General features: G+C 43.6%; 1 protein-coding gene across 4 annotated transcripts in view; it reads left to right on the plus strand.

Moving 5' to 3' along the window:
• Positions 1 to 18,113, plus strand: part of PHACTR2 (phosphatase and actin regulator 2) — a 152,130-nt gene that overhangs the window by 39,631 nt on the left and 94,386 nt on the right. Inside the window, exons 1-2 of one of the 4 annotated variants that reach the window (XM_053290457.1) lie at positions 2,417 to 2,658; positions 6,842 to 6,928. The exons of 2 other annotated variants lie outside the window; for them this stretch is intronic. In XM_053290457.1, the coding sequence (XP_053146432.1) occupies positions 2,646 to 2,658; positions 6,842 to 6,928 (100 nt within the window). In that variant the 5' untranslated portion in view covers positions 2,417 to 2,645. Of the gene's footprint in view, positions 1 to 2,416; positions 2,659 to 6,841; positions 6,929 to 18,113 lie in introns of those variants that run through there. One more of the 4 variants, XM_053290461.1, reaches the window with a different exon arrangement.

The raw sequence follows: 18,113 nt of genomic DNA on the forward strand, positions 1-18,113 counted from the left end.
CAAGACATCCTTTTAAAAGTGTTTTGTGTGTTGTCTGGTTGGGCAGCAGGACATTGGTTGCCTTGCATGCCTGGACATTGTCTTTGTTTTTAAAGCTCCCGTGGGCAGTGCTGGTCCTTCCAAATGCATAGAGTGATGTCTATAAGTGTGTGTGTGTGTGTGTGTGTAGATATGTATCTAGATGTTCAGCCTTGGGCCCCTGGTTTGTACGTACTCCAGACGGGTGTGGTACATTATTTGTTCCAGCAAAGGAAAATCGACCGTGAACGGGATAACCCCAAATTTGAGTTAAAAGAAAGCCCTTGGTTTTTTCTGTGATACTGTTCTATTCCCCCCCCCCTTTGGTACCATTTTGTAGTGGTAGGGGGACGAAGCCCCTTTCCCTGGGGTGAAAGCATGCAGTCTCTGCCATATCTCAGGAGCAGAGCTGTCCAACAGAACAAAGGGATAGTGCTCGAAAGTCCTGTGATGATAAAACGTGTATTAGACGCTTATGCCCTTCTCCCAAGGACCACTCTTTCATGAGACTGCCTGGCCATAGAGACACACATGCGGGCCGGAGGGCCGTTGCTGCCCATACCAGTTGCTAGTTCCATGCAAGCCCCAGGGAAGGGTCCCTCAGCAACACCCTTGCAATTCCCGGTGACTGCCACAAACCAAGAGTGATATTCCAGATGTGTCTGCACTCTAGGTTTGTGTAAGGAAATTATAATATTGGTGGTTTTTTGTTTTAAATCCCTTTCCTAATAATCTGATGGGATTTCTAGCCCTTTCACCACTGTGGTTATACACTGAGCTGATGATTTATTGGGCTATCCACTATGACCCCCAAGATATCTCTTCTGATCAGTTGTTGCCAGTTCAGATACCAGCAGTGCATTGGGATTTTGCCATAGGCATTGTCTCAACTTTTTGTATGGGGAATGTTTCTCCGAGTGAATGTCTCTATTTACTGGCTTTGGGGGGAGGGGTGGAGTCACAGTTTGTTAGTCTGTTCCTTGTTGACTTAAAAATACTGAGAGGTTCTATCTCTCTCTGCATAAGAGACTGTTAGTTTATTGTTCTCTTAGCCTATATTTAGTAAGTAATGAGGTGCTTCATACGCTTGGTGTGAAGCGCCAGAGGGGGTTTGTGCCGGGAGATGGGCTTAGCCTGCTCTCCCTGCACACAAGTAGTTGCTCGTTGCTGGGTGGCCGTATCGGCCGCCCATATGAGCGGCTGCTCTGGTCGGGCACTCCTGCTCCCGGCCGCAGCTCCGTTGGGAGTTCCCGGGGGTTGGGGTAAGGGGAGCACGGCTGCATGGCGCCCCAGTCCCCCAAACCCCAGGAAGGCACCGTGTGAGTGTGCGGTGCCTTCCTAGGCGCCCCCCCCCCCAGTGTGTCATCTGTGGAGTCCAGCCTGGTTTTGAGCAATTGTGTAAATAGCTACAATAAATATCAAACATTTGTTTCTCAAAGTTGGCTTCCTGTTCAGTTACTTATAAAGGATAAGTAATTTCTCTGCAACACAGTGCATATTGAAGTTATGACACAGTGAAGAAGCTCTTCTCTTGATTGGTGTGAAGAGCTTCTGTTGGGCTTGAGGGGAGAGCGGGCTTAGCTTACTCTCCCCACAGACAAGCAGCTGCTCATAGCTAGGCAGCCGAATTGGCCGCCCACATGGCTGCCGGAGCAGAGCGGGTGGGGGGCTGTAGGGATTGGGGGCTGCGCTGCTCCCAGAAGTTCCGGGATGCTCCGCACGAGTGCGCATGGCATCCTGGACAGACCCCCGAGCCCAGGAGGCTGCTTGCAGCCTCCCGGTCGGGGTTCTACTTGTGTGTCGCCACGTACCATGGCAACACATGAGCAAAAAAATGAGGTTAACAGAGAACCCGCTCTGTTAACCTCATTTAAGGAAGAGGGAATTAGGTGGGCTAGCTGCCTTGGGAGCACTGGGCTGGCCTGCAAGCCCGGTGGTTCCCACGATCCCTGGAAAGTGGGCTAAGCTCCTTAGCCTGCTTTCTATGGATCGTGGGAATAACGTCAGTAACTTTGTCAAGGAGAGTCCAGCACCTCAAGCCTGAGTACCTTTTGCCAGTGAACTGGGCTTGCATTTTGTTTGTCTCATCAAGATTGAACTGATTGCTTTTGTAAGTTGGGAAAACTTGCAAAGTCCTTTGTGACCATAGGCACAGGCACACCTATGCAAAAGATTTCTATAAAAGGGATGCAAACCCTTTCACTTTCTTCCTTTTATCCTGATGTTTCACTTTCTGAAAAATTCTTTAAATTTTTTAACTCCTACTGTGTACCGTCAATACTACAGAGTATGGTCAGTGAGTCTGTGTGTAGTTCTACTGCGTTTGAGTTCTCGATCTGTGCTTTCCCTCCCCTCCCCAAACGGAGTACCTTAGGGGAATTCAATTGTCTTTTTGATAGGCTTGTATAGTCTGCTGATAATGGAGCTAATGGCTGTTTGTCATCCTTGGAGATATAAATTTCCCTGGCAATGTCTGAAGCAGTCAGTGCATATACTAACTGCCAGCAAGGTCTAATAATCAGAGAAGGGCAGGTTGCTTCGTAAGAAAGAAAGAAAGAAAGAAAGAAAGAAAGAAAGAAAGAAAGAAAAGCATTAGCTGTTTTTCTGGCTTTGTGCAGAACGGTGAGATGGATACCACTGGTAAGTGAAATAAATCAGACCTTATTTCTTGGCTGAGCTACAAGATTAGTTTGTGTCTTCCTTGTGTGCTGCCAGAGGTTTGCTTTTTCTGCTGTTCACAACAATGGTCTTCATTAAATTCTCCTTCTTAACCCTTCAGTGGCTACTTCGCCCCCCTCCTAGGAGATTTAAGTTCGAACTGCAGTTTAGAACCTAAGGGGCATGAAGACCCTGGTCCTTGGATGGCTGGAGGTGGATTATGAAGGGAAAGGAAATAGTACACAAATAACTACTGAATACTTTGAATTGGTAGAATAACCTGAAGATACACATTCATTACACAGAGAGAGAGAGAGAGAGAGAGAGAGAGAGAGACCCTGAAGATATAGCTCAGACTCCAGTGCTTCTAATACAGGAGTGTGATTGTGGATGCACTTCTGTTTCTTCTGGATGTTTTAAACTTTAGAACATGTGGCTTCATGCTAAAATAACACATCCAAGGTCTTGAATGGATGGTTACATGTCTAGGAAATCTAGGAAGCAGACTACTTGAATCTCAGTTTCTGGTTAGGGCTTAGGCAAGGACACTTTCATTATTTTCAGTAGGATGCAGATAGCATGTCTAGTGTTCCTAGACTTTATTGCTCTACTTTCCCGAAGGAGGTGATATTTGCATCAGATCTAGTGCTCACTGCCACATGGGATAGAAACACTTGCTACAAGATGTATTTTCTATATTCTGCCTACTTTTTTGAGCTGCGCAAATTTGGTGAGGTGTCTTGTCGTGGTTTTCTCCTACTCAAGTTCTGTTCATATCACACAGACACAGACATACATGTATGCTGTAATTGGGACCACAATGATGTTTCCATTGACATTTTATCAGCAGAACCAGGAAACCTCTAATCTCCCACAGCACATATTTTAAATAAACATGCAAGACTGATGAAACAAGCCAGCTGACAGAACTAAAGCCTATTAGAATGCAGCTGTCTTCCCCCCCCCCCCCGCCCGCCATTTCTGGTGCACTTGCTTGTTCTGGTTTATAACACAGTGACATGACCAATACTCCATGACAGGGCAAAATTTCCTTTTTGTGTCAGATTTACTTCAGCATAAGCAAGAACATGATGCAGAGGCAGAACTGCTGATCCCTCCCTCCCGCCACAGTTTTAAATGACATCCCACAGCCCATTAAAATTGGTTGATATCCTATCAGAGATGTCACTCATATTCAGTTATAAGAGCCTTTATGAGAAGAAAAATAAATGTCACCCATGCTTTTGGGGGACAGAAAGAAAGCTAATGTTTGAAAACATAAGAAACACATTTTTTGTATTGTTCTCCTTTTTCTGATTAAGTTTGTAGGTCCTTTATTATTCTTGCTTGGTTAAGGAGCAGCAATCCTTTTTTATTTCAAAAAATATTGTCATTTGGCTTGCTTTAATTGGTATTGAAATAGCTTGTACTATTGGTAGAGCTAACAATGGGGGTGGGAATTTGTAGATACAGCAATTGCTATTTTCTCGGATTATGCCTCTTGGATTATGAAACAGTTTATTTTATTGTTAATTTCTTTATTTTTTATTTATTGTTAAATTTATATGCAACCTTTCATTAAAAACAATCCCAAGGTGGTTCACATAGAAAAATTAAAACAAGACTATAAAAATTACACAATTTAAAATATTAAGCTAAAATAGAAAAACAGAGATCTAACTAAAAGGATTTTAAAATACATGCATAAAATAACCATATAAAATATAAAGAAGCAGCAGTGGAGACAATCACATAAAAGCCTGGGTAAAAAGCCAAGTTTTCACATGCTTTCTAAAAGCCGTGATGGAGGCCGAGGAGTGAATAGCCAGCAGGAGAGCATTGCAGAGTCTGGGGGCAGCAACAGAGAAGGCCCTGTCCCATGTGCATGACAGCTGAGCTTCCCTCATTGTCAGCACCCGGAGCAGAGCCCCTTCAGATGACCTTGTCAACTGGGCAGCAACCCTTGGGAGCAGGCAGTTCCTCAGGTATCCAGGGTCCAAACGGATAAGGGCTTTAAATGTCAAAACCAGCACCTTGAATTGGACCCGGAAACAAATTGGCAGCCAGTGCAGCTCTTTCAAAATGGGTGTGATGTGATTCCAGCAAGTAGCTCCAGATAAAATCCTAGCTTGCTTATCTTAATTTTAAGTTGGTTATTCTTTACAAAAAGGAACCACTTGAATATAGTTTTGTTTAAATTAGAATTCAAGATCTTTCCTATAATGTACAAATTTCAGTCCTGCCTTTTTTCCTTTCCTTTTTTTTTTTTTTTTTTTTTTGGACCAAACTCCAGATCTGGTTCTTAAGTAAGATCTGTTGGTGAGGGACATCCATTCTTTTGACAGTGAAGTTTTTTGGGGGTGTAATATTGTGTAAATGAACTCTCAAGAATAAAGTGCCTGAGGAGGCCCTTCTGTACCCCAAACAGTAGTCAACTGGGGACCAGTGTTCCCTGTAACAGGGAATCCCAGACATTGACTACAACTCCCAACATCACCAGCTGCAGTGGTTTTGGCTGGGAATGCTGTCATTGTAGTCAACAACGTCTGGAATTCCCTGTTACAGGGAACACTGCTAGGGATTAGGACTCATCAACAGCTTTAATAAGCAAAGATACCCTTCATGGGTTATGTGATTGGCCTGCCTCAACCCTGGCTTTGCTTGCAGGATTTGAGCCAGTTGCCAGACCCACACAGTAACTTTTAGGAATATCTGTCTTGGTTGCCTATTGATGCATTTAATAGGGATGGGCCCGGACCGGTCCGGAGGCCATTGAAATGGCCTCTGGACCGGTCCGGACCTGGGTGGTCCAGATTGGGGGTGGGGGGTCGCTTTAAGAGCAGCGGGAGGGTTTACTTACCCCTCCCGCCGCTTTCCACCGTGGCGCCGTAATTAGTAGAGTAATTGGGGCGGCTGGATACCTCCCTGCTGCCCCTTCCCCGCTGCAGCTCTGCAAAGCTCCCAGTAATGCTTTGCGCGTGCGCACTTCAGTGACGTGAAGCGTGTGCATGACGTGCGCGCGCGCAAAGCATTACTGGGAGTTTTGCAGAGCCGCAGCGGGGAAGGGGCGGCAGGGAGGTATCCTGCCGCCCCAATTACTCTACTAATTACGGCGCCACGGTGGAAAGCGGCGGGAGGGGTAAGTAAACCCTCCCGCTGCTCTTATAGCGACCCCCCACCCCAGTGGCGGACCGCAGTGTGGTGGTTCCGTGCAGACCCCTAGCATTTAATGCTGACTAGTTCATATCAATTTAGTACTCTTTAATCCTTACCACAGTGGTTGTATCCAATTTGCAGTAAAGCAAGGAAGAAGCCCGTTAATGGAAGAGCTGAAAAGGGTTTAGAGAGAAGTGAAACCAGCCACCTTTACAGAACTATTCACACCTGTGAATGGGTCTAAAGGGTAGTTCAATGGCTAGTCATATGCATGTACCACTACAGATACTAATATCTGTAAAATACGGATTTTAAAAAATTGCATTGGGAAGTGAAACCAATTAAACATACTTTGGCACGAAAAGATGTTTGGGCTGAGTTTCCCGTCCAGCTACACACTTATTTGACAGAGAAGTCTGTAGCAGTAGCAATTTCCATCCGTGATAGAGGGCTGAATTCCACATAAACACATGAGAAAGCAACATTGCTAGAAATAATTTGCTGTAATACTAAAAAATGATTTTTCTCCTGGTTAACATGCAGAATTGTAGTGTAACTTGCCACTTTGCGTGTCACTGCTTTTTGTGGACCAAACTCAGATTTGCTCTGTAGCCTGTATAGTGAACAATTAAAAATGCCAATGATACTGGTTGGCAGTTTTCTGCCTGTCGAAGAAGAATATATGTTCCCATTTGAAATTTTACATTCCATCCACATGCACACTATTTATCACAGAAGACAGCAAGAGTTGGTTGCTTCTGTTTAAAGAGGAGTGTGAAACTGTAAGAGAACCAAAAAGACAGGGGCTAATCAAAAGAGGGCACCTGTTGCCGTACAAAGAGCATATTATAGTCCCAGGAACAGCTGTGGCAGACTGTGTGATGATCAATGCAAATTTGCCCTGAGACCCAAACTGCACATTACAGCAGATATGGGGTGGCTGCCCAAAATGATCTCCCCATATCACATGCTTCCATCTCTCCCTGTAACCTGTAAGTTTCACTTGCAGGCATTTCACTGCCCCTGTTCCACATCATTTGCTGCTGCTGGCGGAGCGGACGGGAAAACACACATGACAACATCACAAAATTCACAGGTAAGTGAAATTACTCGTGATGGAGAGAGAGTGGACAAGACAATATGGGAAGGCCATTTTCTGCACCTCCTGGCTCCTGTCAAGCTCCAAGCTGTCTTAGACACCTCAAAGATAACACCTCATCTGGCACATCACAACCCGATTTAGTTTACTCTATAGATGTTCCCACCACTGTGAACCTTCAGAGCTAGCTTAGTCCTATTCCCCTGGAAAACAAACATATTCTGACAACCAACTAAACATATGCAGATAAATAGAAAAGCACACAATAACTTCACAAACACAACAGGTCTCCTCTAACAAACTACCTCCCCCTACTTCTGCAGGATAAGTATAATTCTCTCAGAATGTTTAGGGAAATTGCTTTAAGTTGTTGGATTAACACACACTTTTTAAAAAAGCAATTAAACTGAAATGTATTTAGAGGAATTTGTTTTCCAGTCTGGCTACCTACCTGTTAATTCTTCCTAAATAGTTACTATTTCTGGCATAGAACTAGACAGTCCTGTGCACAGCTGCTGGCTCTGGCGACTGAGTGCTGGAAAGAGCAATTTGGGTTTATCGGCATTGGTGATTCAGGCTTTTATTATAAAATTAATTGTTCTGACAGACCATGAGTCAGCTGAATAATAAGTGTAAGCAAAATTCAAACTTCCATTTAACCTAAAACTGTATCTTAGTAATTTACTAAGCATTGTGATTCCCAAATCTTTTTGCTATGAGCGAAATGATGAAACTGCTCCCCGCCCCCCGGGATCACTCAGCCAATTCTACTTCTGATCTGGATTCAAGTTGCTAATAAGGTTATCTCTACAAATTTCTTACTGTGCTGGCTCATTTCACTTGCATGTTGATTTGCAACCGATTTACTGATGGATCATGTCTATGCCTCCCTAATCAGAAATTAAAATGCATATGTTCTCTCTCTTGTGGTTAGAGAAGTAGTTCTATGCAATTGTTTTATGTGTTCTTCTAAAAGCCTTTCCTGGAATTATAATGAAATATTCATTGAACCATACAATGCAAGTTATTATAGCAATGTTCAGTTGGTACCTTGTCATGGAGAATGTGCGGAAAGGTTTTTTGTAGATGTGTTATCATCCTCTGAAGCAGAGCTACTGGCATGTTTCTTGAGAAGTTCTATACAGGGGCGTAAGTTCTATTGGGCAAGGGGAGAAAAATGTCTCTAGGCCCACAGGGCCTGGAGGGCCCCCCCAAGGCCCTTTAGCCAGTCCCTTTTGCCTTGCTTGCTGGCCGCCTCTCCTGCTAGCCCTCCTGCTCTGGCCAGGGGAGTGAAGCAGCCTGTAAGCTGCTTCAGCCCCTTCAGTCTCCGCCTCTCAGCTGTACGGTGGGTGGGCAGGGCTTGCAGAGAGGCCTCTGTGCAGGCCTCCCTGAAGCCTGAACTTGAGTGCCAGCAGGCAGGCAGGCAGGCAGGCAGGCAAGCAGCAAGGAAGGAGGGAGGCAGGTGGCCAGCACTGGCTACCCTTGCCCACTACAGCTCTGCCCAGCTTTTGACTCCACAGGCTTAGTAATGGAGGTAGGATGTGATTTCCTTTTTGTGGTTAGCCCCCCCCCCTTGAATATTTAGGGATTGCTTGCCATAGAGCCAGTGTGGTGTAGTGGTTAGAGTGCTGGACTAGGACTGGGGAGACCCAAGTTCAAATCCCCATTCAGCCATGATACTTGCTGGGTGACTCTGGGCCAGTCACTTCTCTCTCGGCCTAACCAACTTCACAGGATTGTTGTGAGGAGAAACTTAAGTATGTAGTACACCGGTCTGGTGAAATAATAATAAGGTGGGGGGATGTAGGACAGATTAAAATGACTCTGAATATTTAATTCAGAGATTGAGGAATCTGCTGGTTTTTTAAATTAAAAAAACTATTTTTAAAAAAGTAGTTCCACCCTGATATGGAAGAATCTGCCCTTTGCCTTCATAAAAAAAACCAATCCCATTTCAGCCCCAGCCTTTAGATCACCTGGAATGACTGGGCATAGGGCTTTGGTTTTGAGCAGAGAGATGTGGGAGGAATATGTACATTTAAATTGAAGTGGATTGGACAAATTGTTGGTTTTTAATATTTTTAAATTTAAAAAACTATGAAAAAAGTCCTATAAGTGGCTTCTTTCATAACAGAAAATTACAAGGTCCTTTAGGTTTCAGTGAAATGTACTTCCAGCTAAATGTGGTTAGATTTGCTATCTAAGGCTGCAGTTCTCTACACACTTATGGAATTTGTTAGGATTTATGAGAAGACATACATAGGATCGCATTGCATGGTTGAAAGTCTCCTTTGTTAATCAGCAGTGGGGGAACCATTTTAAAATCTCGTCTCCAGGCCCACTCCAACCTTGCTATGCCCATGGTTCAGTAAATCTATATGCTTTCCTATGGCAGGGTTCTTTTTAAAGCAACATTTACATCTGATTTCTAATTCCCTTCCTTGAGTTATGTTAAATGCCATGTTTACATGATGTTGCTTTGCCTACATGGTTCAACTGGGCTTGAACCAATTTGGTTTGCTTAGCACATTCTTTTGTTTCCTGACACACACTTTCTCAGGATTAAAATGGGTAGCAGGCATAAACCTTTTGAGTGTAAGAGCCAAGTGCGCCTCAAAGTTTAATCTAGAAAGCAGACTCCCCAAAGTCGAAAGCCAGCAGTGGGAGTGCCAGGAACACCGCAGAGGTCATGTTGCCAGGAAAGCAGTCAGGAAGGTCAAGAAAGGAGCAGAGAGCCAGTAGCACACAAGAGATCAGGCCAGATCAACAAGCAGCAGCCAGAAGATCAAGACAGGAGCCAAGGACACACCGAAGGTCAAATAAAGTTGTCATCAAGAGTCAGCAGGTCAGGCATGGAGGGAGGTGGGTGTGGCCTCTCCCTATCTTTCCAAAGAATAACAGAATGTCCTTAACAAGAAGCTACTTCTCACATTACATATTATGGCCATGGCTAGATGCTCATGAGCTGGTATCTGCCTGCAAATATGTTCCTTGAAATACATTGTTTGCAAATACCTTGCAAATACTTAAGAAATAGAATTTGTAGGATGCTTAAGGTAGGTAACTTCATAGGAACATAGGAAGCTGCCATATACTGAGTCCGAAGACCATAGTCCATCTCACTCAGTACTGTCTACACAGACTGGCAACAGCTTCTCCAAGGTTGCAGGCATGAATCTCTCTCAACCCTATCTTGGAGATGCTAGGGAAGGAACTTGGAACCTAGATGCTCTTCCCAGAGCGGCTCCATCCCCTCAGGGGAATATCTTCCAGTGCTCACACTTCTAGTCTCGCTTTCATATGCAGCCAGGGCAGACCCTGCTTAGCTAAGGAGACAAGTCATGCTTGCTACCACAAGACCAGCTCTCTTCCCTCTGTTAAGTTGATAGGTGAATTACCACACCAAAAAGGTCTGGTGGGAATGTTTTGGAACAACCGAGCTCTGCTTTTTGGTAGGTCTAAGTAACCAAGATGCCACATAATGGCACAGCAGGGAAGCATCTTGCCTAGGGAGCAAGGGGCTGTCAGTTTGGCTCCCCGCTGGTATGTTTCCCAGACTATGGAAAACACCTATATCAGGCAGCAGTGATATAGGAAGGTGCTGAAAGGCATCATCTCAAACTGCGTGGGAGGAGGCAATGGTAAACCCCTCCTGCATTCTAACAAGAAAACCACATGGCTCCTTGGTCACCAGGAGTCGATATCAACTCGATGGCACAATCTTTAAGTAACCAAGAATGCCAAAACTGAGGAAGAGGTATATCTGACTTCATTGAGCATGTGGAATTCATTCTGGGAAGGATGAGACTGTATTTCCTATTAACAAGTAGCAAAGGATAAAAAACAAATAGATGTTAGTTGTGTACTTTAAATTCTGCCTTTCATTCTAAAATAAGCCGCCTTAAGGTAGCTTACAATGTATACAATAACATCTTAATGAACCAGTTCAAAATACTAAAATACCAACAAATTATTTGGATAATTTTAAGTGTATTTACATTCTGGATTGTCCAGAAACCAGTAAGGTAAATACACTTAACATGTTTTCAGAAATGGATAACATCTTCACCAAATATGTGAAGCTCAGCGAGGGAGGGAGTGCAAAACCATGGTTGCTGCTGTGGAAGAGGTCTTGTTCCTTGCTGCCAGTACCTTAGCTGCTGACAATCACAGCACTCAGTTCCAGGGAACCCTGTTCCATCTGAATATAAGCACAAGGGCATGGATTGGGGTGGGCTTATACTGGAAGAGGGGAATCTGTGGGACCCAGAGGAATCTCACCTTTTAAGGATGATAATGAGCAAATTGAATTGCTCCCGAACAACTCACTGGTAAGCTGTGAGTTTCTTCCAGTGTCACAGTATGAGACTTCTCAACACGCCAGCACTGGGTGGGACTTTCAGGTGTGCTCTTGGGACACTGTAGGTGAGTACAGATTTTGGATTTTTTAAAAAATATCTGAGGAGGGCTTATCTGTACATGTGTACAGATCTGTACCTATGTACACAGAATGTACATGGATTGAACATAACATGTGAATAGGGCTATAGCTTTGGCTGTAATCGGCATGCTGATGTGACCCAGTCCCAAATTCCTTTGTGATCTCTACCAGTGTGGCACACTGCAGGAAAATTTCACATGAGAGAAACAACAGTCTTTCAGCATTGTCTTCCGGTATCTAAAGGCCATGTAGGAGCAGAACCATAGTAAAGTGTGACCCTCTGTCTCAAACCAGCTAGCTGGCTGAGAAAGAGACCATGGTGACATGATAAAGGGGACTGAAAGCTGCTGAGAGGCAAAAGAGAACAAATAGGGTCACACTCCCCGCATTCTTCCAGCACAGATTATCCACTAAAGTGACCAAAAATGCTCCTGATACTGAGTGAAAGCTGGACTGAAGTGAGCCTAGATCAGGGTTGCTCAGCTTGGGCCCTCGTGAAGATGTTTACCTACAACTCCCATAATCCCTGGCCATAATCCACTGTGTCTAGAGGTTATGGGAGTAGTAGTCCAAAAACACTTGGGGGGGGGGGGACAAAGTTGAGCAGGCCTGGCCAGAAGCACCTGAAGTTGAGTCACCAGGGCTCATTGAGGCACATCCTTTCTGTCATGCCAGAGCAGCAGCTAAGGTCTTCTGATGGATGACTGCAATAATTTTAGCACTGAAAGTGATTGTGCTGTGTGAAGTGGTCCAGGCTCAGACTGATGATGGGGGAGGCATTGAAGACTTGGTGGTATTTCATAAGGGCTTCCTTTGTATGCAGATGATGGTATAATTGGTTTATCTCAGTAGAGGAGAGCTATTTGGGGAAAGGAGCAGAGAAAGCGAAACACAACCACTCTGTGTCTAAAGGATCATAGGGTGGGGCACAGGGTGAACAGAAAGCATTGTGCCTAAAATCCTTTCAGATTCCCATCACTTGGTGATTTCAAAATGACCAAGCATGCTTAGCTAAATCTATGCCAAGTAAATATGGAAATCTATTTAGGACGAAAATATTTACCACTCAGTCCCTGCAAGATGCATTATTGGGTAGAATTGCATAGCTTCTGTGCTCTCATTAGCTCCTAACTATTCATCTGCAGTGACGTTCTGCTGCAAAATATCTAAATTAGATGTGGATAAACCACTATATTTGCCCTCATTTTTTTTTAAACGAAGCAGAAGCGGAACAATGAATAGCAGTGAACAAGGAAAGTGTGACTGCTTCCTGAAGCATGAATTAATGTACTTACATTTTTAGATTATTTACTGAACATCTACAGTTGTAATGTATTATTCTCCAAAGAACCAACCTCTCACTGAATGCTTCATTCCACCTAGGGTATTTCTAATATTTCTAAGCTACTGTAACTTGCAACCACATTATCCATTATGCATTTCCATTTTTCATAAAATAACATACAGTGGACCTATAATGTCATTAGCATTTCTTCCTGAGTACTTCACAGGCACCAACAGGTCATAGCCTAGCTGAAGTGACAATAAAATCAAAGGGAACCAAAAACATTGACTACTGAGGAGACTTCTCACAAAAGAGGACACATTTTCAGGTTGGAAAGCTATATATTCCTGGCCACCTTGTTTTTTTGAACATTAAATATCACAGTACCAAATTTAAGTTGGCGTTCATTAAACATTACACACTGTCAATGCTTCATTATGTTCTTAATATGCTAAATGTGTTTTGTAATTATATGTCCATCATTTCCTCTAAAACACACACTGCTCTGCTTCCTATATAGGGTGGATGGGTAAGTAAATATTATGTGAATGGAAAGAAGCAAGAATAGAATGTGTATAGGAATGGAATGTATTCTAAGCTATTCCTTGCATCGTTGCAGCCAGGTTCCTGTGGGGTGGGGTACCTTGTTTATTACTGTTCTTTATTTGATGCACATTATAACCTGGTGATATGGGTTAAATGTGTTGCTGTGTAGAGGATCCTACCTTTAATGGGGAGGGAGTGGATTAAATGAAAATTATATCAATTCCAGTCCTTAGGGTCTGTGTCATTTTTGTACTTGATGACAGTAAAGATATACAATATTTGCTCTATTAGTGCTTCATGTTCAGCAGTTCTTGGCCATTAATGTTAAAAGAAATGAAAATATAGCATTTTGTATATTTTAAATTAATATATCACAAACTAGCTATTTTCTTTAGCAATTTAACTCTGCTTTTCTTGGGCATATTAGCATATTCTGAAGAGCAATCTTTTGTTGTTTTTGAGGGAGGGTTCCCTGTTTACTTTAATCATTTCAAAATTTCTAATGACTAGCCTATGTAGACCTATTTGCAAGTATCGTTGATGACCAACATCTATCACTATCACAGAAGAGGCCTAGGTAATGGAACATTTCAAGGTCTTTGGACCCTGGAGTATATTATTTCTGGGAGCCCAGTGCTACAAAACCAGAGTAATAATGGCTGCAAAAGGAGTGGCATATGCAGCAATTATGGTGTGCAAACTTTGAAAGAAATGCTTTCCTTAAACAACATATTGCTACCTGAAATCCACCTATAGTTGTGCTGATCGACTGTCCCTTTGGTCCAGAGGATGAAAAGTCAAGATGATATTGAGCAAAAGGAAAAGTGGGGAGGCAGCACAATTAAAAAAACCCAAAAAACTTTAGAAAACATGTCAGCCTAAAATTTTTACTGAGCTTAATTTATTCTGGCAGAGTAAAATAAGGCAAAGCTCAGTGCATTTCAGTATAAAGTCCGCCTTAATAGTGGCCATAAAATCAGATGTTCTTTTTCTTCAAAGAAAGGAATTCCTTTCTGAGAGACCATTCCATCTGGATAATACACCAAGAAACATCACCAGCTCTTTCCCCTCTCTCTTTCACACTGCAGTAGAAGTAAAGGTAGAGTGTGCTGTCAAGTCGATTTCGACTTCTGGCACCCACAGAGCCCTGTGGTTTTCTTTGATAGAATACAGGAGGGGTTTAAAATTGCCTCCTCCCATGCAGTATGAGATGATGCCTTTCAGCATCTTCCTACATCACTGCTGCTGTAGCAGCGGGGATTCAAACCAGCAACCTTCTGCTTGTTAGTCAAGCATTTCCCCGCTGCGCCGGTACCATTATTCTGTGGTGATCAGGAGCATAGCACATTGAATCATTAAATCAAATCTAACATGTAAATTTCCCCTGCAGTTGAAATCCTGTATACTGTATATATAAATCCTGTATTTGCTGACACATTAGCAAGCCATTAGGAGGATCAGGCCTTTAGGAGCTTAGTTATATTCAGGAATTTCAGGTTCTCTGTATTTTCTTTAGTTCCTTCGCTGTAGTTACTGAACTTACTTTGTTGTATAAACAGGGAGAATGCTATGGCACCTCATCTTCGTGCTCTGTTTATAAAATCATCTAAAATTAGTGGCTGTTAAGTTAACATTCATAAGTTCCTGCCTGCAAGTTCATAATGTAATGTATAAGATAAAAACAAAGGAGAAGAGGGAAGGAAAGGGACTTGGTGATTTATTGTGCTATGGATTTGCACTAAAATTTGATTTGATTTTACCGGTTATGAAATAAATAAATATATATATATATTACTAAAATCTGCACTTAATTTCATTTATTTATTTATTTATTTATTTATTGTTTGATTTGATTTGATTTGATTTGATTTCTATACTGCCCTTCCAAAAATGGCTCAGGGTGGTTTACACAGAGAAATAATAAATAAATAAGATGAATCCCTGTCTCCAAAGGGCTCACAATCTAAAAAGAAACATAAGATAGACACCAGCAACAGTCACTGGAGGTACTGTGCTGGGGGTGGATAGGGCCAGTTACTCTCCCCCTGCTAAATAAAGAGTATCACCACGTTAAAAGGTGCCTCTTTGCCAAGTTAGCAGGGGTGACTTTAGTCAGGGGTGCAAAATTTAGGAGCCAGTGTGGGCAAAAAATCTGCTTCCCGCCTGCTTCAGCAATCCAGATGCCAGTCACCAGGTCTGACTTCTAGGTCCCAGTGGCTACTGAATACGTGGATTTTGTAAATATCTCCTGGCTTCAGTAGTTTTCTAACAATTAAATTACCAATTGCTATTTTTCCTTTCATTTCTCGGTTTGATTCTATTGTCCTCTTCCTCCACCCCACACCTTTTTTTAGATGTGTATATGTCCTGTCATCTCTGTCCCTCAGGTTCATATGTGGAATGTGCAGTTTTCATTCACGTTTGGAAAGTGTGATTCAGACTTTGTTGAATAAAAGCTTGGGAGTGGGGGGGATCCCATTTCAGCTGCAGCTTTGAGCTCCCATGCAGAGTTCTCTCTGTACTAGGGGTGTGCACGAACGGTTTGTGCAGAACTGGTCTGCTTCGAACTGGGGCCGGTTCATAGGTTTGATTGCAGATCGAACTGGGAGCGGTTTGGTCCGAGACTGAACTGAACCAGGTGCAGTTTGGGCGAATAGGGTGCCGGGGCAGAGGCGGCCAGAGATGTAAAGCACTGCTTATCCTGGTGGTGTGGCCTCAACCACTGTTCCCTCTAAGGCATGCACATGTGCGCACGCTCACAAGTTTTTGGATATCCACACAGTTCATTTTAGATCCCACTCAGATTGAATCAGGAAGGCCCCATTCTGAATGCAGGAGCGCACACACTGCCTTGATACTGCCGCCCAAAACAAAACTTACTCCACACAGAGATTAGATTCCTCACAGAGATTAGATTCTACACAGAAACAAATTAGAGGGACCACTGACCCCAACTGTGCTTCCCTCTCCTTTTACTAAGCTGCTGGTGCGGCAGCGGCTCGGTTCTGGCATCCATGCATGCATGGACACCATTTGTGTGGCCACACACATGGTGGCCGTGCACATGGAATCTACGCATGCATGGATGCCAGAACTGAGCTGCTGCCAAGCCAGCAGCTTGGTAAAAGGAGAGGGGAGTGCTCTTGTGGCCGCTGGGAGGGTGAGTGGTGCTACCAGCAGCCACGCTGGCAGAGTAAGCAGTGCTTTACATCTCTTGCCACCCTTGCCCAGCTGCCCTGTATCTCCCGAAGGGTGCCCCAACCCCCTGTACTCGTAAAGGGGAATCCTCACCAGATTCCACTTTGATTATATCTACAGAACCGGTTCAGCCTGGTTTGATGACTGAACTGGACCCGGTTTGGCTGGATCCATAACTGGTCCAGGTCGGTTCAAATCCTGTTCGGATTCTAATCAAGCTAGCCAAACTGGTTCTGTGTACACCCCTACTTTGTACCTGTAATTCTTTAAAAGGCTGATTTTTCAGTTTGCCCATCACACCTGATTAAATGAATAGGTAGGTGTTCTTTCAGTTTGCCTACTGATGATAAGTTAGGAGAGAAGGAGAGAGATGAAGCTTGCAAATAACTCATTTCCTTGATCAGTTTCCCCTTAGCAGTGATAAGAGAGATGGTGATGTCTGGATGGTCATGTCTGGATAACAGAAGCTTGTTAGGCTGAACTATCAACATTTTGAACAGTATTGTATAGCCAGCTAGCAGGGACTGACCACTAAATCCAAGACCATTCCCATTGATTTTGATCCAATTACTGCCAAATGTAAATACAAACAAATGTAGGCACCTTTGCATAAGTACAGATAATCAAAGCTCCTTGTAATATGCCGAGTTCAATCCATTACCGCTTTCTCTATTAGTGGCTAGGCAGATGTTTCCAGGAAACTAACAAGCAGTGCAAGATGGTCATATGGATCATTTTAGGAATCATTCTGTCCCCAGGATTTGCTTATCAGCATATTTCTTTTATACATGCTAGTCAATATTAGTTGGCATGGTTAATTAACCTCTTCTAACTTGGCAAAGAGGCACCCTTTAATGTGATGATTCTCTTTATTTAGCAGGGGGAGAGTAACTGGCCCTATCCACCCCCAGCACAGTACCTCCAGTGACTGTTGCTGGTGACTATCTTATCTACCACAAGACCAGGAGAGCTGGTCTTGTGGTAGCAAGCATGACTTGTCCTCTTAGCTAAGCAGGGTCTACCCTGGCTGCATATGAATGGGAGACTTGATGTGTGAGCACTGCAAGATATTCCCCTTAGGGGATGGATCCGCTCTGGGCAGGGGCGTAGCTAGGGGAGAGGGGGGCCGTGTTCATCCCTCTTTCTGGCGTGGTGGCCCCCCAGACTGAGGGAGATAATGAAGAAAATAGGGAGGGATGTAGCTGGAGGGCCCTCTGGAGCTGGGGGCCCGTGTTCTTTGAACTCTTTCGTTCAGTTATAGCTATGCCCCTGGCTCTAGGAATGGCAGAAAGTTCCCAGTTCCCTCCCTGGCTTCTCCAAGATAGGGCTGAGAGAGATTCCTGCTTGCAACCTTGGAGGGGCTGCTGCCAGTCTGTGAAGACAATACTGAGCTATATAGACCAATTATCTGACTCAGTATATGGCAGCTTCCTATGTTCTTCTTAGATTGTGACCCTTTCGGGGACAGGAAGCCATCTTATTTGTTTGTTATTTCTCTGTGTAAACTGCCCTGAGCCGTTTTTGGAAGGGCGATATAGAAATTGGATGGATGGATGGATGGATGAATGATAATAGCCACATCATGTTTGGGACTGAGATCTACTATAGAATGATGACTGTAAGCAAATCATAAAATGTTGGAGGTTTGCTGACTGTCACAGTTCTGTAGCAGATCACAATTCTGTAGCAGATCTTCCTAGCCCTGTACAGAT

The sequence above is a fragment of the Hemicordylus capensis genome, chromosome 1 (genome assembly GCF_027244095.1).
Source record: "Hemicordylus capensis ecotype Gifberg chromosome 1, rHemCap1.1.pri, whole genome shotgun sequence".
NCBI classification, from domain to species: domain Eukaryota; kingdom Metazoa; phylum Chordata; class Lepidosauria; order Squamata; family Cordylidae; genus Hemicordylus; species Hemicordylus capensis.